This window comes from Callospermophilus lateralis, chromosome 8, assembly GCF_048772815.1.
Source record: "Callospermophilus lateralis isolate mCalLat2 chromosome 8, mCalLat2.hap1, whole genome shotgun sequence".
Taxonomy (NCBI): domain Eukaryota; kingdom Metazoa; phylum Chordata; class Mammalia; order Rodentia; family Sciuridae; genus Callospermophilus; species Callospermophilus lateralis.
Genome location: NC_135312.1, coordinates 86,132,136 through 86,159,365, shown reverse-complemented (window position 1 = coordinate 86,159,365; position 27,230 = coordinate 86,132,136). Strand labels below are relative to the sequence as shown.

Below are 27,230 nucleotides of genomic sequence, written 5' to 3'. Positions count from 1 at the left end.
TTCTTTTTATATTCTTAGAATAAAGTATTCTGCTTGTCCCAGGTCAGACGCAGAAACAGACGCGAGAACCTGTTTAAATTTATGTATTCAGCAGACAAGATGAGGGATGCAGACGAGATGAGTGATAAACACTCACACACACACACACACACACACACACACACACACACACACACCGGCAGTTAGTGCGTCAGTTAGTGCCTAAGGTCGTGTTGCAGTATCCTAGTTTCAGGGGCTGTCACCATCAAGCCCGACCTAAACACGGGGTGAAACTTTGGGACAAATCAGAAGGCGCGACCAGTTCACCCGCCGACCTCCTCTCCAGGCTCCGCTCGAGCGCCGCTGATTGGAGGAAGCGGGGAGAATGTGCTGGGCGCAGCCAATCCAGGGCGCCCTCAGCTCTCCAGGCCCCGCCCCTGACCTTCCCAGGCGGAGCTGGCCGCGGGCGAGGGCGGGCGTTTGCTTACACGGCGCCTGGGTCACCTAGAGGAACTTGGTTGCTGCGGGTGCCGACGCCGGCGTGTGGAGTATGTCCTCTCGCGGGCAGCAGCAGCTCCCGGCTGACGACCCGCCCTGGACGATGCATCTCCTGCCTGCGACTCGGGGACTGCTGCGGCTGGACCCGAGCGGCGGCGCGCTGCTGCTGCTGTGCGGCCTCATCGCGCTGCTGAGCTGGAGCTGGGTGCGGTGGCACCGGGCGCGGGATATCCCCCCGGGTCCTACGCCCTGGCCCCTGGTGGGCAACTTTGGCCACGTGTTACTGCCGCCCTTCCTGCGGCGACAGGGCTGGGTGAGCCACACTGCGAGGGCCGCAGGGATGGACCCCACGACCCAGGCCCCGCAGGTGATCCTGGCAAAACTGGCTCGTGTGTACGGCAACATCTTCAGTTTCTTCATCGGCCACTACCTGGTGGTGGTGCTCAACGACTTCCACAGCGTGCGCGAGGCGTTGGTACAGCAGGCGGAGGTCTTCAGCGACCGCCCGAGGGTGCCCCTCATTTCCATGTTAACCAAGGAGAAGGGTGAGCAGGTCCCATTGCCGCCGGGACCTGGGGTAGGGGTGAGGGGTCAAGGGTGTGTTTAGATGGCAGTCCTGTGGCAGATGGGGCTCCAGGTGCGCCCAAACGGTGGTGCATCGAGCCCCTTCCTGCCACCTGCACACAACCCGTCGCACACCTGCATCCTGTACGGGTGGTGGGGGCAGCGGCCCTTCTACCATCCTGGGTCTTTAAGATTCTGCCAAGTTTGAGGGATGCATGGCTGTTAAGATTCCAAGATCAAAAGTAGGAAACCCATGGGGAAGTTGAGTGAAGGGGGGAGGATCACAAGGTGTGTGATCCCAAAGTTTAAAACCTTTGGCCTTGTTAGGAGGGGAGAATAGCCAGGCGTGGTGCTACACGCTTGTAATGCCAGAGAAGCTGAGGAAGGAGGATACCAAGTTCGTGGCCAGCCTCAGCACCTTAGCAAGACCGTGCCTCCTCTCAAAATAAAAAGGACTGGAGATGTACTTCAGTGGTAAATAAAACACCCTTGGGTTAAAAATAAAAATAAAAAATAAAAAAGGATATTCTTTTCACTTTATGAGTTTTGAGGGCAGAAGCTTAAGCAGAATTATTTTCCCATAGCATGTCCAGAAAACACTCTCAGAGTCTGTTAGCAAATCTAATGCTTTGATTCATAGCTTGTTTGATTCCTGTTTATGGGAATCTATATAGCTCAGTTTTGTAGTTCAGAAAATATGTTGTCTGTTGCAGTGGAATAGAGTGTCCTCTTACCCCTCCTTTACCCCCATCCCCTCCAACACACACCCTTTTTTTTTTTTTTTTTTTAAATCACTTTTCTCTTTTGCCTTATTGGCTGGTAGGTCCCAAACTTCTTTGTCTCAGTCACTCTTACCCATCAGTTAGTGTCAATTTAAAAATTTTTCCTCCTGCTTCCTGTACCCCACTGTCCAGTGGTTAGGCCCCCTTGTTAGAAGCAATTTCGTTGCTCTTATACTTTTCCTTCACTGACTTACCAAAATGGAGACTACATAATTTTGTAACCTTGGTCCTGCATGTAGGTCTTCATCACTGGGCTGACATGTAGGAGAACAGAGCTATTGCTGTCTGGCACCTGTAGGAGCTCAACAAGTATTTAAGTAAATGAACTGGCATTCCCTGTCTGTGGCAGGAAGAGATTCTGGGGTTTTTTTAGGAGCTGATACACCAGAGTTTTATATCAAGATTTTAAACAATCATAATTACCATAATACCTTAATTGTCCTCCTGAAAACAAGCATCATAGTTTAGACCTCGCCCTCTCTGTGTCTTCACACATGCAGCTGCTTCTACTTGGGATTCTCCTGATCTTGGTGACTGCTTGGACAAATCCTACCTGCTTTTCTTTTTAAATACTGGTGAAAGACACATAAAATTTACCATCCTAACCATTTTTAAGTGCACAGTTTAGTGATATCAAGTATATCCACATTACTGTGTAATCTGCCATCCATCCACAGAACTCTTTTTTACTTCTTTCTCAGAACCCATTCCCCTTCCTTGGTCCAGCCTCTGGCTACTACCATTCTCTCTCTCTCTCTCTCTCTCTCTCTCTCTCTCTCTCTCTCTCTCGGTACTGGGGATTGAACCCAGGGTACTTAACTACTGAGCCACATCCCCAGCCCTTTTTATATTTTATTTAGAGACAGGGTCTCTCTGAGTTGCTTAGTGCCTCTCTAAATCACTGAGGTTGGCTTTGAACTCACTATCCTCCTGCCTCAGCCTCCCAAGTTGCTGGGATTACAGGCATGTGCCACTGTGCACATGCTCTGTAAATTTCATTACTCTAAATATCATATAAACAGAATCATACATTTTTCCTTTTGCAGCTAAAAATTTGCACTTGGTATAATTTTTAAGGCTCATACATATTGTTGTATATATGAGAATTGCCCTCTGAAAACTAAATAATATTCCATTGTATGTATATGCCATATTTTGTTTATCCATTCATCCACTCATGAACTCTTGGGGTTCATCCACCTTTTGGCTACTATGAATAATGCAGCTGTGAACATGGGTGTGCAAATATCTGTTTGCATTCATGCTTTCAGTTCTTTGGGGCATGCATCTAGAATTGGAATTGTTTGATCATATGATTCTATTTAAATTTTTAAGGACCTACCATACCATTTTCCACAGTAGCTGCACATTTTACATTCCCACCAGCCAGGCACAGTGTTCCAATTTCTCCATATCATTGATACTTATTTTCTTTTTTTCATACCTACTTTTGAGACTGTGTTTCAATATTACTTCTTTAATACTGTGTTCTCTGACATGCTTCCCTGTCCCCAGGTAGAGATGAGCTTCCCTTTTCTCTATGACCACAGTTTCCTTTTAAGACCCATCCCATGCCCCTCCAGTCAATCCACAAACCTTGTTCATTCCAACTGTAGAATAAAGGGTCCTGCACCCCCTTTTTCCCTCCCCACTGTAAGCATCCAAGCTATCATTATTTCTCATCTGATACTTCAAAAGCTTCCTGACTAGACTACTTGCTTCCATGCTATTCTTTTTCCATACTACAGCTAAAATTATTATGTGCGTGTGTATTTGTTGTAGATGAATACACAAATACCTTCATTTTTAAATCTTTTTATATTTGTTCTAATTATTTGTTCATGACAGTAGTCATTATTTTATTTATTTATTTTTATGTGGTGCTGAGGATCGAACTCAGGGCCTCACACATGCTAGGCAAGCACTCCGCCACTGAGCTACAGCCCCAGCCCCCAAAATGATCTTTTTAAAAATCATGAAACCACATCTCTCTCCAGCCAAAGCTAATTTTCTCCTAGTTCTATACTTGACCTACTATGCCTTGTAGAATCTGGCTTCTGCCTGCCTTTTTGACTTTTATCTCTTTCTTTCTACTGTCCATTTACAGATACTTATTTACTTATGATTGGTAACATTCTGGTAGACACATTGTAAGTTGAAAATATCATAAGTCAAAAATGCATTTACTACAAACAACATCATAGCTAAGCAACGTAGCACACTGTAGAGTCTTGGTCATCCGCCCTCCTGATCACATGGCTGACTGGGAGCTGCAGCTCACTGCTGCCAGGATCTTCAAGGTATCATACTACACATTGCCAGTGTAGAAAAAGGTAAAAGTTCAGGGACTGGGAGTGTAACTTTGTGGAAGAGTGCATTCTTTGCATGTACAAAGCCCTGAGTTCAACACCTAGCATGCACAAACACACACACACACACACACACACACACACACGATTTTCAAAGTATAGTTTTATCTGAATGTCCATTGCTTCTGCACCATCATAAGACAAACCATTATAAGTCAGTTACCATCTGTGCTTGTACATTGCAGCCTGGCCTTCCTAAACACATTCCTGCCAAGCCTGTGCCAACCCAGGCTACTGCATTTGTTACCTCAGCATCAGAATATCTTCACTTGACTGGCTGCTTCCCATCCCTCACACCTCTCAGGCCAGTTGCCACTTTTCAGTTTCGTTTTAGTCACTTCCCTTATTTATACATACCACCCTTTATTTTCACTCATTCGTGTATCACTCATTACAAACTTTAAAAGTATTTAGTCTATTCCACCCCTACTCACCACTGGAATGTTAGAGGTAGAGGGCAAAGGTTTTGTTCCTCTTGTTAACCACTGGGCCTCACTGCTTGGTATAGAGAGGTAATCAAAAATGAACAAAGCATACAAGCATCTGTTGATACACTCATCACACTGTGTTATAATTGGTGTTGTGTTTCTATCTCTTTTCCTGGATTTCTTAAAATAGGAAGTCAGTTTTCTTCTTTCAGATCCTAACAGTTTTATGCCCAGCTCTGAACGAAACAGTTTGTCACAGTGCTGTTTGGTTAAAATCTATAATAAGGGTAATTTCTAAGCATTACTTGGATCACTGCTTATTATTAGATCCTCTTTGTTTAGGGAAAGAGCTGGGAGCCTAGGGTAACTTAGTGCTTTAGTACTTCAGCTACAGCATGCATTCCTCCAAGAGACAGGAGTTTGTAGGCAATGCTGCTCTGGTGGATATGTGCTGAGTGAATGCTGTGAAAGATTTAATGACAGAAATTTGTGTGACTGGTGAAGATATCTGATGATATAATGCAAAGGGAGGACCATATGATACAAAGATTCTTGTGGACCTAACTTGGAACAGAGAAAGATCATTTGAATAAGAAAATGTAGACAGTAAAGAAACTTTTTCAAGAGTGAAGTGGAGGGCTGGGGCTGTAGCTCAGTGGTGGAGCACTTGCCTAGCATGTGTGAGGCACTGGGTTTGATCCTCAGCACCAAACAAATAAATAAAATTTTTTTAAAAAGAGTGAAGTGTCAACAAAGTAAAATGAGAAATTGCCCAGAAACTAAGATGTGTAGATCAAAATAGAAAATAAATGACATTAGGACTAAGAGGCCAATAACATTATTAAATATATATGACATTTTGAGAGAATTTGCTGCTAAAGTTGGTGAAGCTAGCAGAGAAGGGGATGTGTCATAAACAGGGATGTATAAATAGTTGACTCAGCACTTGCAAGAAAGTTCTAGAATGTGAGGTGATATTTATTATATTTTTTTTCTGTTCAAAATTAGACCAGTTGACTAGACATGATTAGACAGCTCAATAGCCCACAAAGATATTCTGTATTAGCTGTGTCTCTCACTATGATTAATCTACCAGATTCTTTTCCTGACCAAGAAAAGAAAAAGAAGTTACAAAATGAAAGCCAAGGATAGCAAAGCAGTGCTTCACTTTGAGGGTGGTTGTTTCTTCAATGTGCATGTCACATTTTATTATTAGTTATTTGAAATATAAAATTCAGTAAGCAATATAAATTTGTTCATTCTCTGCTCAGATTTGCTCAGATTCTTTTTTAATTTGTTCTAAGTATTTATACATTACACTAGAATGCACTTGGACACATCATACAAAAATGGAGTATAACTTCTCCTCCTGGTTGTACATGATGTGGAAGCATATCGGTCGTGTGGTCACATATGCACATAGGGTAATAATGTCCAATTCATTCTAGTATCATTCCTACCCCATACCCCCTCCCCTCACTTCACCTCCCCTTCCTTTACTCCCCTCTGCCTAATCCAAAATATTTCTATTCTTCCCAATTGCACCACCCCCCTATTGTGAATTAGCATCCACATGTCAGAGAAAACATTCAGCCTTTGTTTTTTTAGGATTGGCTTATTTTACTTAACATGATATTATCTGGCTCTATCCATTTACCAGCAAATGCCATGATTTCATTATCTTTAAGGCTGAGTAATATTCCATTACATGTATATATACCATATTTCCTTTATCCATTCATCTGTTGAAGGGCATAGAAGGGCACCTAGGTTGGTTCCATAGTTTAGCTATTGTGAGTTGAGCTGCTATAAACATTAATGTGGCTGTGTTCCTGTTGTATGCTGCTTTTGAGTCCTTTGGGTATAAACCAAGGAGTGGGATAGCTGGGTCAAATGGTGGTTCCATTCCAAGTTTTCTGAGGAGTCTCCATACTGCTTTCCATATGGTTGCACCAATTTGGAGTCCCACCAGCAATGTATGAGTGTGCCTTTTTCTCATATTCTTGCTTTTAGCCTGCGCCAGCACAGGCTTCATAAGTGAAGTTTCGGCTACCTGAGAAATCCAAAAGGGAGTCTGAATTAAAGACACAGACTCTAATTACCTTTAAACCAGTTCCAGGACGGCTTCTGGTACCCCCAGCCTCAAGCCACCTGTTAGAGTAGTGAGGTTTACTGAAGAGGCTAGCGAGAAAGAGAGAGAGAACACGCCAGGGAATGGACATTTATTGGGGAACAAAAAATTCTGGGGAAAATCCCATCCAGTGAAAATTAGGGAGCAGCATCCCAAGGTCAGGTGAGACAATTGGGTCTTAGGGGTAGTGGCCAGATACACCTCCACATGGACAAGCCCTTGGACCTGAGAAGGGCGGGGAAAGCTCTGGACACAAAGATGTCTCTAAGCAAGTGCCTCTCACCCAGCAAGGGAGGTAACTCAAATCATGTGCGAGAATGGCCTCCCAAACTTGCCAACATTTATTGTTGCTTATATTCTTGATAATTGTCTTTCTGACTGGAGCGAGAAGAAATCTTAGGTTTTTTTGTTTGTTTGTTTTTGTTTTTTGGTATGGGGCTTGAATTCAGGGACACTCAACCACTCATCCCCAGCTCAATTTTGTATTTTATTTAGAGACAGGGTCTCCCTGAATTGCTTAGTGCCTTGCTGTTGCTGAGGCTGGCTTTGAACCCATGATCCTCCTGCCTCAGCCTCCCAAGCCACTGGGGTTACAGGCATGTACCACTGCACCCAGCTCTTAGAGTAGTTTTGATTTGCATTTCTCTAATTGCTAGGGATGTTGAACATTTTTTTCACATATTTGTTGATCAATTGTATTTCTTCTTCTGTGAAGTGTCTGTTCAGTTACTTAGCCCATTTAGCTTTTTTTTTTAATTTAATTTAATTTTATTTTTTTTAGCTTACATACACTGGATACTTAAAGTATCTTTCTACCTCTAGCCTTTTACTTAAAAATATTATGTTTTGCAGTATTAAAGTAAGTGAAATACACAAAATGGTCTCTATTTTACTGCTGATAGAAATTAGGTACTTTTCATTTTTTTACTCTTATAAGCATGCTGCCACACATATTTGTGAGGTACTGATTGTGAAGGTGGGAAATGAAATATTCATTTGATGGTTGAAAACTTTGGCTCAGACAACATCACTGACAAAAATGGAGGAAAGCACTTAATATATTAAGAAAGTGCTAGAGGCTTGGAACAAGAGCCCAAGCAAATTGCCAAAACCATAAAAATGGAAGGCAAAGGGGATTTTGAAAAATTTCAAAAAGTAAGGGATCTATTACTCAGTATTGAATACCTCAAAGGAGGACAAGATGCAAAGTAAAATTAGGAAGTGAAGATGAATAGAAAATAAAATTTCATCTGGGTAATTTGAAAATTAATAAGGAAAATAAGTTGCTGAATGTGCAGAATAGTTGTCTGCTACTTGTATAAAGAGGGCCTGGATTCCACTAATAGGAGCACCCCTGCGACCCTGCAGAAGGAACCACTAAGTGTCATCAGCAGAGAGCACTCTCTGTTCCACTAGGTAGAAAATGTACATGTGGTCAATGTAGAATTGTATGTCTAATATATTTTAAGTATTTCATTATTATAATAATAAATGTTTGTTATTGGAAAATAAGACCTGGGGAAGAAAAAATTTAAAAATTATCTATGGTTAACATTATTTTGAGGTAGTCATTATTGATTTTTTATGTATTACTTTCCAGTCTTGTTTGTATTTGTACATGTATTTTAAAAATATATTTGCCTACTCAAAATGGAATCATACTCTTCCTAGTCTTTAACATTTCTTCTATCTCTGAAAGTATTATTAGCATATTTCCATATTATTAAATATCTCCTATAAAATCATTCAGAGCTGTGTTGTACCCCTTGGGAGGATGTGTTGGACTCCATTTAGCCTGTTCTTTTTTCCGTTGGAGGTGGGGTTTTGTGTTACAGCTGCCTGGCCACCTGTTCCTCCGATGAGGCTACCCACTTCTGAGGAACTTTTTATCTGTACCCTCCGTCCTCGTTCTCTTTAACTGTGGTGGGAATGGGAGATGCCATAACTTAACCTTAGCTCATGTCCCTAACCACAGCATTAGTTGAGGGACAGACTGATTAAAAGATGGATTCATCAGAATATTTCATCTCTTTCTAACAGCGGTCAGTCTGGTGCAGAACTCTAAAATTCACAACTGTAGTTTTTTGTTTGTTGGTTTGGAGGAAGGGAGAAGTTCTTTTTAGTTATACATGACAGTAAAGAATTCATTTTTGATAAAATTATACAAGCATGAAATATATCTTATTCTAACTAGGACACCATTCTTGTGGGTGTATATGATGATAGAGTTCACTTGGGAATTTTCATATATGTACATAGGAAAATTATATCAAATTCCCATTGTACTGTCTTTCCAATTCCTGTCCCCACTCCCTTCCCTTCATTCCCCTCTGTCTAATCTACTGAACTTTTTTTCTTTCCTTCTCTTTTCCCCGTTTTGTGGTTTATCTTTCACATATCAGTGAAAACATTCAACCTCTGGTTATTTAGGATTGGCTTATTTCACTTGGCATGATAGTCTCTAGATCCATCCATTTACTGGCAAATGTCATAAAGTCATTCTTTTTTATAACTGAGTAGTATTCCATTGTGTGTATATATCACAATTTCTTTCTCCATTCAGCTGTTGAAGGGCACCTAGCTTGGCTCCAGAGCTTAGTTCTGTCCTCACATAGTTTTGGGATAAGAATTTGTATTCATAGTTGAGTCTGGACACCTTGAGCCATGAAGTAAATAGTGTCCCAAATTGGTATCACCATGGGATACCTGACTGAAGCATTTGAATCCTTCCCCAGAATTTTTCAATGAAAACAGAGGGCTTGGGTTGGGGATATGCTTAGTTGGTAAAGTGCTTGCCTTGATGCACTAGGCCCTGGGTTCAATCCCCAGCACCACAAAAAAAAAATGAAAGAAAGAAAGAAAGAAAAAGGAAATAGAGGGCTTTACTTTGGTTGTGAGACTGGGAAAAAAGTAATCTCAAGGGATCACCTGTTTCAAGGAAAATCTGGTTTGAAGTTGGAAAGCAGGAAACTTCAAGAGAAGGGAAAGGTGGAAAGGGTTCTGAGGTGGCAGTACCCTCCCTTCCTGGGTCCTGGTTTTATGGCCTCGTTGGTCTTTCTGGTAAACCCGTGTGTTTTTTCATTCTCGACCAAGAGTCCTGATTTTTGGCTTTGGAGTCATTTTTTATTTTTTAATATTATTATCCTGCTGCAAATGATGTTTTTGTCTACATCTATAATTACCATTGCTTTTCAGCCCTAAGAAAAAAGATGTCAACAACTGCAAGATGTGGCTGACCCTCTGCCAAACACTCCTAAGATGAAAAGCCACTCTGGCTGTCTGTCCTGCAGAGCCTGTGATCCTGAGGCCATTGATTCCCGCCCCTGCCTCTCACCTTGGGCCTTCCCAGCCACCACCTCCCGGTCCCCTCTTGTCTGTTGAACTTTATTGCCATCAGCTTGTCATTAAAAATGTCCAGTTCTCAATCTTAGCCTCTGTGGAGACGTTTCCTCCACTTCCTTATTTTATTGAAAATGTTATTAAAATTAGGCTGAAAAGCAAGTCTCATCAAATGTCAAAAATCAGTATTAAAAACAAACAAACAACAACAAAAAACCGTGGAAGACAGATTACCTCAGGTAGCCATTAAGGCTTATAGAAAAAATTATTTATTCTCAGTGATAAAAATACCTGCAAATGGAGCTAGTGGCTCATCGGTAGAGCGCTCGCCTAGCACGTGCGAGACCCTGGGTTCGATCCTCAGCACCACATAAAAATAAATAAATAAAATAAAGGTATTGTGTCCAACTACAACTAAAAAGTAGATATTTTTTAAAAAGCTTCAAATGATAATTGTGCATTGCAGCTAAAGTGGTACCCAGAGATAAATGTAGAGCTTAAAATTATTGCTTGACACAGTGGCTTGTGGGGCTGAGGCAGGAGGATCACAAGTTCAAAGCCAGCCTCAGCAAAAGTGAGGCACTAAGCAACTCAGTGAGACTCTGTCTCTAAATAAAATTAAAAAAAAAAAAATAGGGCTGGGGATGTGGCTCAGTGATTGAGTGCCCCTGAGTTCAATCCCCAGGACCAAAAAAACCCAAAAACATTGATTGGGGGGGGCAGTCTGAAAATTAATGAGTTAGAGACCAACTTTATGTACTATAAAAAGAAAAGAGGAACAAGTCATTTTAATTTTAGACAAATGCTTTTAAAAAGCTTACACCCTGGCTCATTTCAGGAAGTCAATATATCTAGAAAAGTACAGCATAAAACAGGGGACTTATAGGCCATTTTCCTTTATGAGTTTTTTTTTTAATTAAGAAAATACTCCAGCAATGTTTTGTTTTTAAAAAGCTTTAAAACATCTTAACCAAATTTATATTTATCCTTGGATTGCAAGCAAGTCCAACAATCATAAAGAAGTCAATAAACCTTCTTTAAATTAACCTATAAATGCATTTTCAATAAAAATCCCAAAAGCTTTCTTACAAAGCATGACAAGCTGGTTTTAAAGGATTCATAAAAGAGTAAAAAGGCAAGAATAACCCAAAACAATTTTGAAAAACAAGGTTTTGAGGGAGGAAAGGGGGCTTCCTTATTAGATTTAATACGTATTAAAAAGTCTGCATCTTATTATAAAATAAATGATTAAGATAATATGCTTGGGACTGGGTTGTGGCTCAGTGGTAGAGTGTTCGCCTAGCACTCGTGAGGCACTGGGTTTGATCCTCAGCACCACATAAAAATGAAATAAAGATATTGTGTCCACCTACAGCTAAAAAATGAATATTAAAAAAAAGATAATATGCTTTATCTTGGGTGCAGTGGTGCATGCCTATAATCCCAGCAACTCAGGAGGCTGAGGCAGGAGGTTCTCAAGTTCAAAGCCAGCCTCAACAATTTAGCGAGTCCCTAAGCAACTCAGCAAGATCCTGTCTCTAAATAAAATACAAAAAAAGAGCTGGGGATATGGCTCAGTGGTTAATTGGCCCTGGGTTTAATCCCCTGTATCAAAATCATCATCATCATCATCATCATCATCATCATCATCTTTAAACATTGATAAATAGACCAATGTAGCAGAATAGAAAACCTATAAACTGATGTTTTATCAGTGTTGTTATCAATGTGATCAGAATACCTTACAAGAACAGCTCAGAGGGGAGAAAGTTTGTTTGGGGTTCAGGGTTTCAGAGGTCAGTCCATGAAGCACACATCATGGAGGAAGGGCCCAGTGAGGAAACACTGCTCAGCTCATGTCAGCCTCAGGAATCAGAGAGTGGGAGAAGGGTGAGGGGAGAGGGAGAGGTTAGGAGTGAATGGGAAGGGCCACAGGAAGAACAACCCTTTCGGGGCACACCAGTGACCCACCTCCTCCAGCCACGCCCCACCTGCCTACAGTTACCACCTACTCAGCCCATTCGAACTAGGATGGACTGATTAGGTCACAACTCGTAATCCAATCATCTCAACTCTGGATATTCCTGTATTAACACAGGAGCTTTTGGAGGACACCTCAAATCTAAACTATAAGAACCAGTATGTAGGAAACCCGACAGAAGCAGCGTTACAGATGCCAGGGGTGAGAGAGGTGTTAAATGAATTGTGCTTGAACAGTGGAGCATCTACATGGAGGAAAAAAGGTTTAGTTTTATATTTAGGTAGAAACACCTAACATGATTATAATTCCAGGCAGAGAGAATTGAACATGGGGAAAAAAGCTGAATTTCAAGTTTTATAAGAAAATAGTGTCTCTCTGAGCTCATGGCAGGAAGATATTTCTAAAGTAAGATATACAGCACGTATCATAAAGAAAAAGATTGATAAATGCAAGTGTAAATCTTCCTGTTTATCAAATACCGTAAGTGGGGGGGGTGGGAAGCAGGTGGTGAGAGATCTGCCGTGCACCTAGAATTTATAAGAAGAAAATTGTACGGTTGATAAGCATAAACCCATAGGATAAGAAGCCAAAATAGGCTGGTAACCATATGAAAAGCTGCGCTGAGCCACAGTTAACCCTCAGAGAAATGCAAATAGAAATCATGAGGTATATCTCAGTCCTCCCATTGGCAAAAATAATAATGTTGACAAATATCAAGTAATGGCAACTTGGCAACTATTTGGAACAAATGAGAATGCTCATCTACTTCTGGTGGGTACATTTTTGGTACGCTCTCACTTTGGAGAGTAACTTAGCAATGTCTAGTTATGTCAAAGATGTCCGTACTTTATGACATCCATCAAGCCTTCGCGCTGTCTTCCAAATTCAGAGGAAGTGCCATAGTGTAGAATAAGTACATTTTCAGACATGCAAACTGTTAGAAACTGGCCTTCCATGCATTTTTTCTTGGAACTACTAGAGAAAGTACTTCAGCAAAATTTGGGAGTAAAACAAGAAAGAGGAAGACATAGGAACCAGGAAATGGATTCCGACACAGAAGAGTCCTAAGGAAATCCCCAAGTGATGATGGGAAACCTAGGGAGCGGCCACTTCAGAGTTGTACACATTTGGAAGAGTCCAGGAAGAAACAAAGGATAGACAGATCATATGATTTATTTGACCACATGGATGCTCAACATTGAAAAGCATTTTTATAAAAGTATTAAAGAGTATGAGAAGACTTAACCACCTAGCAGGGTCTGTATTTTATCCTCAACTGTACCTGCAATCCTATTTCCTAGCACAGAGTAAGCATTCAGAAATGATATGGGAAGGATGAAGAACTGGCTGAAATGATAAAGCACACCATGAAAACCAGGAGGATAAAATAGGTGACAGGAAACGGGAAATATTTGAGAACAACTGATACATCTGGGAATAATATTGTTGGGTTTGATGGTGGGAGATGAGCAAGTGAGAATCAAGTAATCAAGTAGTTATAATGAACTTAATGAGTGCAGATATTTTTAAAAGAGGGGTGTTACCTAATAGCTAAAGTATGGAACCAACCTTGGTGCCCTTCATTAGAGGAATGAATAAAGAAACTGTGGTATATATATATGCAACTGAATATTACTGAGCCTTAAAGAAGAATGAAATTATGGCATTTTCCAGTAAATGGATGAAACTGGAGAATATTGCGCTAAGTGAAATAATGTGTTTACTTTATAACTCCATCAATCAAGTCTTAGCACAGTCTTCTAAATTCAGAGGAAGTGCAATGGTGGAATAAATACATTTTCAGGCATGCAAATTGTTAGAAACTTGAATTATTAGAATAAGAAGCCAGAATAGGCCAATAACTATATGAAAAAAAACTGAAGTCCAAATATTTTCTCTGGTATACAGATGGTAATTCATAATAAGGGGTGGGTAAAATAGAGGTATTTTGGACTAGACAGGGAAGTGAAGGGAGGGAAGCAGGTATGGATGTAGGAAGGATAGTAGAATGAATCAGACAGTATTACCCTATGTGCATATATGATTACATGACTTGTACATCATGTACAATCAGACAAATTAGAAGTTACTTCCATATATGTCAAAATGCATTCTACTGTCATGTGTAATTAGAACAAATTAAAAAATATATATTTAAAATGAAAAATAAATAAATAAAAGAGGAGTGTTACCAACCACTGATATTTAAGATTACTTGCCAATTGCAAGATTCTAAACATTGAAGGCTAGTAATTTTAATCCAGTTGTGCTGCTCATTTATTCAGCTAATAATTAGCAAGTTCCTCCTGTGTACCCAGCAGTATTCTAGAAGCTGGAATTTTAATGGCGAACACAATCAGAGATAGTCTCTGCCCTCATCTGTTACCGTACTTATCCCTCTGTTGCTAATGTTTAGAATATAGATGATTTGCTCATGGATGTTTCTGCCTTGATATATTTGCTTTTTTTTTTGGGGGGGGGGCTATCAGGAATTGAACTCAGGGGCACTCAACCACTGAGCCACAGCCCCAGACCTATTTTGTATTTTATTTAGAGACAGGATCTCACTGAGTTGCTTAGCACCTCACCATTGCTGAGGCTGGCTTTGAACTCACAATCTTCCTGTCTCAGCCCCCCAAAACCCTGGGATTACAGGTGTGAGCCTCCACACCCAGCTTGGCTTGATAGATTTTCTAAGCATGGATTCACTCTTATGAAATAGAAAGATTTTTAAATGCACAGAGTAGTTTTGGACATTGAAACTTTGCTCTTCATGTTACCAAGAATTATTATCAATGGCAAAATAGCTCTATAGCAAATTCTTCCAATTGAAGTGGAAGTGATTTTCGTCGTTATGAGAAACATAAACTACTATCTCAATGACTAAATTTTGTTAGTCATCCTTCTTGACCGGTGGTCTTTATCCGTTTATGAACTTTGCACGAATGCTCTGAAACCTGCAGAATATAAGCCCCTGCAGGTCCTGTTCAGTCTTGTTGTGCACCCTTCTCTCTCACCTTCCTTTCTCGGGTGTCCTTTTACAGGGGTTGTTTTCGCACCTTATGGCCCAGTCTGGAGACAACAGAGGAAGTTCTCTCATTCCACTCTTCGCCATTTTGGCTTGGGAAAGCTTAGCTTGGAGCCCAAGATTATTGAGGAGTTCAAGTATGTGAAGGAGGAAATGCAAAAGCAGGGAGAAAATCCCTTCAGCCCTTTCCCCATCCTCAGCAACGCCGTCTCTAACATCATCTGCTCCCTGTGCTTTGGACGACGCTTTGATTATACCAACAGTGAGTTCAAGAGGATGCTAGATTTCATGTCACGAGGGTTAGAAATCTGCCTCAACAGCCAGCTCCTCCTGATCAACATATGCCCCTGGCTGTATTACCTTCCCTTTGGACCATACAAGGAATTAAGACTGATTGAAAAGGACATAACCACTTTCCTTAAACAGATCATCAAAGACCATCAAGACTCTCTGGATGGTGAGAACCCTCAGGACTTCATAGACATGTACCTTCTGCACATGGAGAAAGAGAGGAAAAATAATAGCCACAGTAGTTTTAATGAAGACTACTTATTCTATATCATCGGGGATCTTTTTATTGCTGGGACAGATACCACAACAAACTCTCTGCTGTGGTGCCTGCTGTATATGTCATTGAACCCTGATGTGCAAGGTAACCGATAAATTCTTTATTCATAGCAAAGCCAGATTATTGAAATCAGGATTAGCAACCTTAGTGATCTGGTGACTTCAGGCACTAAGCAATATCTTCAGGCTGGATGAGGAAATCAATGCTTGCATCCCATAGGGAGTTGGTGCAAAGTGCATGTGAAACCCCGAGTTTGTAGACAGTAGGACTCCTGTCTTAACTGCCCCCCCCCTTTAACCTCCACAGGTCTGTTACCTATGGAATGTACAGTGGTAGGACATTTTGGAGCTGAAGGGGATCATAACACTCCTCTGAACCTACTCACCTGGTTTTGAAAACAGAAGACAGAGGCCTAGAGCGGCTCATGAAAGTAGCACAGCTGGTTGCACCACATCAGGACCAATAGATAGTGAGCACTGGCAACAGGAAATAGGAGAAGAGGAAAGGGTGGTGTCTTAGTTTCTATGCTGCTATAACAGGATATAACCTTTGGTTTTTATTGCTGCTGGTGTCTTTAAAAGAACACAAATTTGTTATCATTTGGCTCTCTACATTAGAAGTCTGACATATGTCTCACTGGACTAAATATCAAGATGTTGACAGTTCTTTTCCCAAGACCCTGGAGGAGAATCCATTTCTTTGCCCTTCCTAGCATTCTTGACTTTTGGCTCCCTCCTCTAGTTCACAGCCAGCATGTCACATCTCTGGCCATTCTTTCATAGTCAGATCTCCCTGGGCCTCTGCACTCAACTGGGAAGGCTTTCTGACCTTCAAACCTGTGTACAACCCTGTGTCACTTAACGATGAGACGTGTTCTGAGAAATGTCTCATTAGGTGCTTTCATCATTGGGCGAGCATCACAGAGCGCACTTACAACAAGGCAGCCACAGTGTCACTAGGCAATATAATCTTATGGACCACTGTCCGTGGGTCTGTCGTTGGCTGAAACATCATTATGCAGAATATGGCTGCACTGGTTGGGCACATCCACATAATCCAGGATAATCTCCCCACCTCTAGGAGCTTAACTTAATCACATCAACGTGGTCCCTGTTGTCAGGTACCATGGATTAGGTATAGTTTGAAGGTGTCCCCCCAGAGATTTATGTGATGGAAGCTTGGTTTTCAGTGTGCAGGGTTGAGGTGGTGGAACCTGTGAGAGGTGGCACCTAGAGCAAGGTAATGGAGTTGTGGGGCTGCACCCTTTAAGGGATTAATGTGGTTCTCATAGGACCAATTAGTTCCTGCAAGGGTGGGTATTATAAAAAGAGCAGGTTTGCCCCTGAATCCTTTTGGCTTCCTGTTTGCTGAACGATCTCTCCCTCTCAGATGCGATGCTGCTGTGATGTCATTTTCCATGTTGTGATGCAGTTGAAGGGGCCTTTACCAGAAGCCAAACAGATGGGGCTAACCTGATCTTGGACTTTCAGCCTCCAAAATTCTGAGCTAAATAAGCCTCTTGTCTTTGTAAAGTACCTAGCCTCAGGTATTTTGTTAGAGCTACAGAAAATGGAAGAAGATATCATGTAACATGTCATATTTACAAAGTACCAAAGGTAATATTAGGGTATGGATATCTTGGAGGGGCTGTTATTTTTCCTACCATGGGTAGAATTGGTGCAGACCTATATTAATTATTGCTGAATAACAGATCATCCCAAAATTTAGCAGTTTAAAACAATAACTATTTTCTCATGTAGTTTTTGAGGGTAAGGAATCCAGGAACAGCTTGTCTGGGATGATTCTAGTTCAAAGTTTCTCATGGAGTTGCAGTCAAGATGTTGGCTGGGCCCACAGTCGTTTACAGACTTGGCAGGGACTGAAGCACCCACTTCTAAGTTGACAATCCACATGACTGTTGGCTACAGACTACTCTGACCTTTTACATAAGGATACTTAACTTGGCAACTACCTTCCCCCAGAGTGAGTGACTTGAGAGAATGAGTGGCAAAGACTAATCTCAGAAGTGACCTTCTCCCTTCTCATTGATCACAACTTGTACCAACTTGCTACAAAATGTGAGGGGGAATGTACTAGGATAAGGACCCTGTGTTAGTCAGTTTTCTGTTACTGTAACAAAACACCTGAGACAATCAACTTACCAAGAAAAGTTTTATTTTGGCTCATGGTTTCAAAGGTTTCAGTCCATGGTTAGTTGGCTCCATTGCTTTTGGGCCTGTGGCAGAGCAGCACGTCATATAGGGAGCACATGCTAAAGCAAAGCATACCTCATGGTCAGAATATGAAAGAGAGAAGAAGGGGCAGGATTCCACTGCCCTCTTCAAGATCACCCCTTTGAACTAGAACTTCCCACTAGGTACCACTTAAAGTTTCCACCACCTCTTAGTGACACTATGGGGGAAAATCCTTTAATGCACGAGCTTTCAGGGGATATTCCAGATCCCAGTAATAGCAAACCTCATGGAACAGGGTTCACTGGAGGCCATCTTGAGCTAACACTATTGCTACAGTCAGCTCAGAGAGTCAAGCTCTTGTTCACATGAGAGTGTGATTCGGGGTGCTCCTGAATCCAGGTGCTTACTCCTTTGTCCCTCTATCTGTTCTGCTGTCCTCCTTTAAAAGTCCCCGCTAGCATGGTACAACCTCCTGGGGATAGCTGTCTCCACTTGGCACAGCACTTCCCTGCCCTGCCAGCTGGTCAATCACGTGTAAGTGGTAAAGGGAAGTGTGCATGGGTGCAGGCTCAACTTCTGGTTGATTCTTCCCTTTTTACGCAGAAAAGGTTCATGAAGAAATTGAAAGGGTCATTGGTCCCCACCGACCTCCTTCCCTCACAGACAAGGCCCAGATGCCCTACACGGAAGCCACCATCATGGAGGTGCAGAGGCTAACCGTGGTGGTGCCACTCGCCGTTCCTCATATGACCTCAGAGAAAACAGGTAAGTGCAGGGACTTTCTCCTTTGGATGACCTTGGGGGGAGCACAGCCCCCAGACCCTGTAGAGCTGGGGTGAGAGGCACGGTGAGCACTGGAATTAGCATTGGCCCTAGATAATGGACTCTCCGGGGGATGTTTCAGCCCTCAGTTGTCCGTCCTTAGTTGCACTGACATTCCAGCACTAGCTGAGTGTGACTGATAGCTCTCCAGCCTTCAGAGCTTATCCTGGCAAAACAAAGAGTGCCACCATTTCAGTCAGCTGTGTTGGCAGGAAACAATTCCAGAATTAACAAAGGCATCTCTAGTCCTCAACGTGGAAGTCAGAAGAGCTGGTCAAAATGTCGGGAAATGAAGGATTTAGCTGGAAATTATCCCACTTCAATGTTTTAAATTCTGCAACTAAAGTATAAATGTTAAAGAATTAGAAGGAGCCCCTCTGAGTCTAGGGTCTCTCATTTCAACTTCTTACTGACCATGAAATATGCCCAGTTGGTCACTTCCAGATGTCTTTGAACATCCCTATTAATAAGGAATTTACCATCTTTAGAGATAGTGCATAATTCAGTGGGCTTGAATGTACTACAAGACAGTTGTAGCAAGCAGTTACTTGTAAATGATGTTGGATCACTTAACCATTTTTTTGGTACAAATTAGATGCTCTCCAACGTGCATGGTGTCTTTTGGGCACTGGCCCTAGATAATGGACTCTTACAGTGCAAACTAACTTGTTAGCTAGTAAGAGCAGGGGCTGACTTTCCTGTACACCCTTTATCTTCATTTACCTTCCTCATCAGATTGATCTGTAGATGTAAAAGACCCTGTAAACAGATATGTTTTATATGATTCTCAGGAATTTGTGATTCTTTGGGAAAGTTCATCTGTGATGCTCTATTGTTTTTGTTTTTGTGTTTTCACTTAATCATAATGTTTTTATGGTTTGACTGAATGCATTAACTCAACACATATCAGAGTACTTACTGTGTCCCGTCTCTGGCTAGATCCTGGGATGGTATGGGTAGAAGGATGCCATACTAACATCTTATCCCTACCCTAAAGTTCCTCACAGTTTACTCTCAGCTAATTAAGATGGCAAGGATAGATAGATAGATAGATAGATAGATAGATAGATAGATACAAAACTAGATTCTTTTTTTTTTTTTTTTGGTCAGATAGTGGTAGTTAGGGAGAACTATTAGTGAACTAACAAGTACGTTGAATAACACTGTGCGGTTTTTTTGTTTGTTTGCTGTAGTGCTCCAAGGGTACACCATTCCTAAAGGAACATTGATCTTACCCAATTTATGGTCAGTACACAGAGACCCAACCATTTGGGAGAAACCAGAAGACTTCTACCCAGATCGATTTCTGGATGACCAAGGACAACTTTTAAAAAAAGAATTCTTTATTCCATTTGGGATAGGTCAGTCAAACTTTTGTTTTGTTAATGGTATAAGTCTAAAAAGAAGTAGAACTTTGGTCTGGGAGCACAGTAGAGTAAGTGCTCTGTTACAGCATGCGTGAATCCCTGGGTTTGACTCCCACACAAAGGTGGGTGTCGGGGGGAGGCAGAACTAAAAACAATCTTTTATTATTTTATGTTGTTTTAAGAATGCCTCTTTATTGACAAGATAATGTAAGAGGCAAATAATTTAGATAATGCATCTTCTCTAAGTTCATTTCAAAATTTTAAAACAAAATAAGAGCTGGAGGTGTATCTCACTGGTAGAACATTTTACTTAGTATGTGCAAGGCCTTGGGTTCAATTTTAAAAAAGAAAAAAAGAAGGCAGTTGGTTTTTGATCTTTAATTATGCCTTGAAATCTTCCTTTCTGGGCTGTCTAGGCTATTGTTTGGGTCACAGGAAACCATTGGAGTTAAGAGAAACTTGTGACCTGTAGGCTGATGGGTGAGGGGGATTGTCTAATCTCACCAGGTCCTTTTGGGTTTCCAGATTAGTAATGTGGATCCTTTCTATGGAAAAGCAAGGTTCCAAAGAATCTAATCTGACTTTTCCCCCTTTAATCTTCCAGGTGACAGTAAAGGAAAGACATAAGTACGTGTGGAAAAGACAGGGTAGCTGCACATTGGATCTGTCTGCGGTTCCTGTCTAGATGATAGGTTTTTATTAGTAGGAGTGAAAGTGTGAACTTGGTATACAAAAATTTTGATTAATATACACCATGGGAGATTTTATGGTATAACTGGCAATTTTAAAACTCTCCCATGTGCATTTAAAGTACTAAATTTAGAGATTTCTTATAAATTCGTACTTGTAGAAATAGTGAAAGGGATGATATTACAATCTTTACTTTTTTTTTCTGATCTCATTTTTAGGGAAGCGGGTATGCATGGGAGAGCAGCTGGCAAAGATGGAATTATTCCTCATGTTTGTGAGCCTGATGCAGACTTTCACATTTGCTTTACCTAAGGATTCTAAGAAGCCCAATCTGACTGGAAGATTTGGTCTAACGTCAGCTCCTTATCCATTTAATATAATCATTTCGAAGAGATGAAGCACACAGATACCTAAAAAAGAGAAGGTAAACAGATACCTAAATATGTGTTCTTCTAAATCTGACTACTGCAATTGACAGTGGGTCCAGCACCTTAGCGGATCCAGGTTAGACTCAGATAAGAGAACAGTAGCTGGAGAGAAGATAGAGCTCATGGGAGCTTCCATCTTGGAGAATTCCTCAGCAGGATACTTTAGTATCACATGTATCTAATTTACCAAAGTACCCGATCAGGAAGCAGGAACTCTGGCTTTTAGTTGTCATGGCATCCACCAATGAATATATCTTCTCATCCCTCAGGGCCTCCATCATCCATCATGTTACAATGAAGGTTGCAACACTTGCCTTCTCTCTACCTCTCAGCACTAAGGAAGGTCAAATACCTCATATCTTTTCCATACAGCATCCCCATCCTCATATCTTTTGACCAAAAGTCTAGAGATGAAAATAAGAGGTAGAAGATCTACCTCCCAACTTTTTAAGACCTCCAACAATATGAAAGTGGCGTCCACCCTTGGACACTGTCATCAGAATGGATGTGGGTGTAGGTTAGAGTCCTCTCCTGTTCTCCCTGCCACCAGGCTCTCTATGGCTGATCCTTGAATACAGGACAAATACAGGAAGGTGTGCTTATTCTTTATTAAAAGAACTACGTTGTTTCTTAATAAAGAAGATCCCTCTAGAAGAACAGTTCTCATCCCAGGTGGTAACCCCTTCCAGGGATGTTTGGAAATATGTGAGTGCATTTTCTTTTTTTTCTTTCTTTCTTTCTTTTTTTTTTTTTTTTTTTTTTTTTGGTTCATCATGATGATGGATGTCCTGCTCCTGGCCTTTTACTGACATGCAGGATGGGGATGCTGTATGCAAAGTGGTCCTGTGCAATGAAGAGTTGTCCTGCCCAGTATGCTGGTATTTCCTCCAGTGAGGATGTACTTCAAAGAATAACTGGCCCTTTCCTTGATTTTCCCATAATATTCTTTATGTGGAAGAAATCATGATAAAATATGAACAACTGTATTTTTGAGCCTTTCCTAATGCTTTGTGTGTGTTTATGGTTGCCACATTAAAAGGGTGCCAGGTTGAAGCTAATAAAGCTGAGGCCTAGTGAACTTAAGGCACCTGGTGAAGAAGTGTCATCCCTTGGCACCACTAGTCCTTGTGATGGAGAGTGCTCTCTGAGCCACTTCTCAGTACTACCACCTCTTGAGCCTGTAGCTCGCCCCAGTTAGCTGGAGCCATTTTCAGCCCAGACTGACTCCTTGTGGCAAGGATGTAGCACTGTTGCTCTCTTTCAGCCCCTTGCCCGGTCCACATGTGAATGAATTTTAAGAAGGTTGCTTAAGGGAATACCCCATCCCATTTGAATGCTACAGGTTGTTTTTTTGTTGCTTAGAGCTGATGTTAAAAAATCAGTATGTATTATTTATTAATGTTGGTTTAAGCCAGCTTTTAAAAAATTACTAGACATTTGTTCATTTAAAACAACCATTCTAAACTAACTTAGAATGATGCCTTATGTGTTTAGATATAACAGAATGTAAGCTCCCAGCAGCTGGAGCCTGGGCCACATCCATGGGCCTCATACTTACTTTCCTCAAGGAGGGAAGGAGTGACTGCTTTTACTCCCAATAGCTAAGAAGGCAAGAAAAGAGCCAAAGATGAAATACTGAACTTGACTCTGTTTTCCAGACCAGTAAAGACACCAGATCTCATTTACCTCTGACTTCTTCATCTGTCATTAACCACTTTAGGTACTTAGATCTTCTTAGTCCATGAATGGCATTCCAGGGCAATTCTGAACGTGAGGCTGGATTTTTCCTTTGAGCACATTCCTAGGCAGACTCCTGCATGTTCAAGGAGTGAAAATAATTCTGCTTAATAAAAACCCAAGAAAAGATGGAATATTATGTAATCAACTATTGATTTGGTTTGACTCTACATTCTTTGTATTATCTATATACCATTCTTTTGCTCTTTATAAATATAATTAAGCACTTGCAATACAGGTAGATGAAGTACAGGCTAATCTTTAGGTGCCTTAAGAATTTTATTTTTAATAAAAAGGGAAAAGCTAATAGACTAAATGCAGAAGAACTGGAGAGGTTGTACAGATTTTAGACAAGGCAATACTTGTGTAGATTGATTATCCTATACTGCAATGGGACAGTTTGTTCCTGAAATGAAATTCATATGCTTTTTTGAATGGAACTAATAACAGCATTAGCAAATTTCTTACTCTTTATAGATGGATTTTCGGTATTCCTAACCAAAGAGATCTGTTTTCCATGACATTGTGTCAGAATCAGAAGTTTATTAAACTTTTAAATACAATGCCTCTAACTGTAGCATTTAAAAAATATCTTTATATGGCACATGACTGAAGGACGGTTGATGTTTTTCTCATACACTGACATTCTTCAATTTGACATTTCATGGTTTCTCTGAACTATGAAAGTAATTGTACTCTATTTTATAATTCTGCCTAATATCTAACTTTTAGTCTTCATATTTTATACTTTTGGGTGCATTTATTAAACTTTTTGTTTTTATGGAGACAGTGTCATGTCTGATTTTTTTGTTTTATTTTAATTCCTAACAAAGTTTTGTTTTTGCCAAATGGCATGTTAAGAAATGACAGAGGAAACAAACCTTCAAAGAGAGATGGCCGCAATACAGTATTGGCATGGTCTTTAGACAGGAGGGAAATTCTTTTAAAAATATGCCCCAGAGTAAAGTTAAGTGATTCTATCACAAGATACGGAAAGCAGGGCTGGGGATGTGGCTCAAGAGGTAGCGCGCTCGCCTGGCATGCATGCGGCCTGGGTTCGATCCTCAGCACCACATACAAACAAAGATGTTGTGTCCGCTGAAAACTAAAATATAAATATTAAAATTAAAAAAAAATAGATACGGAAAGATAAATAAGGAAGCCCAAGTTTCTCGTATCTCACATCCAAACCCAGCACTGTATAAGAGAAGGACAGATCTACACAGTGGCAGAGTACTGAGTGCTTGTCTCTTGACCTTATCTAGGGAATGTCACCTCAAGATGTGCATTGGTATGCTGATTACTTAAAATTATGGTACATGAGGATCTACAAATGCTGGATGGGGATTTCTCTGAAGTTCCATTATCTACTTAAAGAGTAGATTGATCAAAGAGGAACACAGTTGCCTTCCATCTTCTAATTGAAATACCATTAATCCAACAAAAAGACCATAATCAGAGCCCTAGAAGCTGCCTGGTGCCTTGACCCTCTGCATCAGTATCCCTCTCACTTCCTGAAGATCAAATAGGCATTTATTTTTTACTTTTCTTCTTTTTCCATATTTTTATTGATGCATTATAATTCTACATAACAGTGGGGATTTATGGTTACATACTTACACAGACACATAATATAACTTATAATTTGGTCAATATCATTTCCCAAAGTGGGCATTTTTAAAAAACCAATTCAACAGCATATTCAAAACATTGTACTCTGCCCTAATAGGAACTATCCCTGGGATACAAGGATGGCCCAATATGCAAATCAATCAGTGTGATACACCACAATTAACAAAATAAAAGTTGAAAGTCACATGATAATAGATATAGAAAAAAAACTTATGACAAAATTCAACATTCTTGATTATAAAACACAACAAAATAGACTCAAAAGGAACTTAATTCCAACACAAAACTGTACGTGTAAATCCCACAGAATACATAATCAATAGGGGGAAAACTGAGAGCTGTTTCTCTAAGAGCTGGTACAGACAGGAATTCTTACCCTCACCACTGCTATTCAACATAGTACAGGAAGCCAAAACAATTAGATAAAAATAAAAAGAATCCAAACTAGAAGGAAAATTTTCTCTGAATGTGACATGATCATACATTTAGAAAACCCCAAAGACTCAATAAAAAGCTGTTAGAATTAACCAAATAAAGTTGTAGAATACCAAATCAATATGAAAATCAGAAAATCATCCAAAAATCAGAAAACCAAATTTATATTAACAACTAAAAGAATAAAATACTTAAGAATAAACTTAGCCAAGGAGGTGAAAGACTAGTATATTGAAAATGATGAAATACTGATGATGGACATTAAAGAAAACACAGATAAGTGGGAAGACATCCCTCACCCATGACTGGAAGAATTAATATTAAAGACCTCCATGCTACCCAAAGGGACCTACAGATTTAATGCAGTTACAAACAAAATCTCAATGGCATTCTATACAGGCTAAGAAAACATAATCCTGAAAATCATATGGAACCTCAAAAGATCACAAATAGTCAAAGCAATCTTGAGCAAAAATAACAAGGCTGGAGATATCACACTTCCTTATTTCAAAATATAATAAAATGCCTTGATGATCTAAACATTATGGTGCTGACAGTGAAAACAGATATGTAGACCAGTGAAGCAGAAGAGAGAATCCAATGATGCACTTACAGCAAACCTGGACTCACAAAGGTGCCAAGAAAATGCAATGGAGAAAGGCTTGTCTCTTCAGTAATTGGTGTAGGGAGACTGGACATCCACATGCTAAAGAAAGAAATTGGTGCCTTTATCTCACACCACATGTGAAAATCAACTCAAAATGGATTAATGACCTAAACATCAGATCTGAAATTGCACTTAAAACTACTGGAAGAGGCCAGGCCTGGGGGTGCATGCCTGTAATGCCAGCGGCTCAGGAGGCTGAGACAGAATTGCAAGTTCAAAGCCAGTCTCAGCAGTGACGAGGCGCTAAGCAACTCAGTGAGACTCTGTCTCTAAATAAAATAAAAAATAGGGCTGGGATGTGGCTCCATGGTCAAGTGCCTATGAGTTCAATCCACGGTTCCCGGCCCCCGAACCTCCCCCTCAAAAAAAACTATTAGAAGAAAGAGGAAAGGAAAGACTTCCTGACATTGTCTTGGCAGTTTTTGGATATGACACCAAAAATTTAGTCAAAAAAAGCAAAAATAGACAAGTAGGATCACATTAAATTTAAAGCCTTCTGAACAGCAAAGAAAACAAAAAGGTGAAAAGGCAACTTATGGAATGGGAGAAAATAGTTGCAAACTATACATCTTATGAGGGGTTAATATCCAAAATATATAAGGAACTCACACAACTCAATGGCAAGAGGACAAATAGCCCAATTATAAAATGGGCAAAGGTCCTGAATAGACATTTCTAAAAGAAAATAAACAAATGGCCAACAGGTACAAGAACGGGTTTGCAACATCCCTAATCATCAGGGAAATACAGAGTGAAACACAACCAGATATAATACCCATTAAAATAGCCATTATTGAGCAGGGTGTGGTAGCACATGCCTGTAATCCCAGTGGCTCACAAGGCTGAGGCAGGAGGACCTCAAGTTCAAAGCCAGCCTCAGCAATGGCAAGATGCTAAGCAAGTCAGTGAGAGCCTGTCTCTAAATAAAATAGGACTGAGGATGTGGCTCAGCGTTCAGTGCCACTGAGTTCAATCCTTGGTAACTCCCCCGCAAAATAGCTATTATTAAAAAGACATGAAGAAAGAAGTTTTGTCAAGAATGTGGAGAAAAGGGAACCCTTGTGCATTGTTGGGAGGAATGTGAATTGGTGCAGCAATTATGGAAACGATATAGAAGTTCTACAAAAAATTAAAAATAGAGCTGAGCATGGTGGCCCATGCCTGTCATCTTGGCAACCCGGGACACTGAGACAGGAAGATTGCAAGTTCAAGCCTAGTCTCAGCAACTTAGTGAGGCCCTGTCTCAAAATTTAAAAAGTAAAAATGGCTGGGGATGTGGCTCAGTGGTAAAGTACTCCTGTGTTCAATCCCTAGTACCAAAAAAATATAAAACTACCATATGATTCAACAATCCCCTTTCTTGCTATATACCAAAGAAATTTAAATTAAGATCTTGAAGATTTATGCAATTCCTTGTTCACTGCAGTATTATTCAAAATGGCCAAGAGATGGAATATGTTCACTCATGGATAAATGGATAAGGAAAACCTGTCATATACACAAATACATAGAGTGGAACATGATTCCACCTTAGAGAAGAAGGACACCTAGTTGTTCAGTTTAAATATATACAACTTTTACTTGATTATA

The 27,230-nt window shown here is 40.5% G+C and overlaps 1 protein-coding gene across 2 annotated transcripts; it reads left to right on the top strand.

Moving 5' to 3' along the window:
* Positions 1 to 474: 474 nt before the first annotated feature.
* On the top strand, positions 475 to 23,691 carry Cyp2u1 (cytochrome P450 family 2 subfamily U member 1). Of its 2 annotated transcripts, XM_076864683.2 has the most exons (6): positions 475 to 1,022; positions 15,116 to 15,751; positions 18,466 to 18,627; positions 19,878 to 20,045; positions 20,960 to 21,165; positions 21,986 to 23,691. In XM_076864683.2, exons 1-5 carry the CDS (start codon positions 530 to 532, stop codon positions 21,136 to 21,138), a joined length of 1,638 nt encoding a protein of 545 aa, XP_076720798.1. In that variant the 5' UTR covers positions 475 to 529; the 3' UTR covers positions 21,139 to 21,165; positions 21,986 to 23,691. The 2 variants fall into 2 exon arrangements, with proteins under 2 accessions (XP_076720798.1, XP_076720797.1); XM_076864682.2 differs by having other exon boundaries at positions 20,960 to 23,691.
* The last annotated feature ends 3,539 nt before the right edge of the window (positions 23,692 to 27,230 follow it).

Bases quoted from the DNA above. Each gene is read 5' to 3' on its own strand.
- Cyp2u1 (XM_076864683.2), top strand. From the start codon at position 530: ATGTCCTCTCGCGGGCAGCAGCAGCTCCCGGCTGACGACCCGCCCTGG. The intron at 15,752-18,465 runs GTAACCGATAAA...CTTTTTACGCAG, and splicing joins ATTGAACCCTGATGTGCAAG to AAAAGGTTCATGAAGAAATT. The intron at 18,628-19,877 runs GTAAGTGCAGGG...TGTTTGCTGTAG, and splicing joins TATGACCTCAGAGAAAACAG to TGCTCCAAGGGTACACCATT.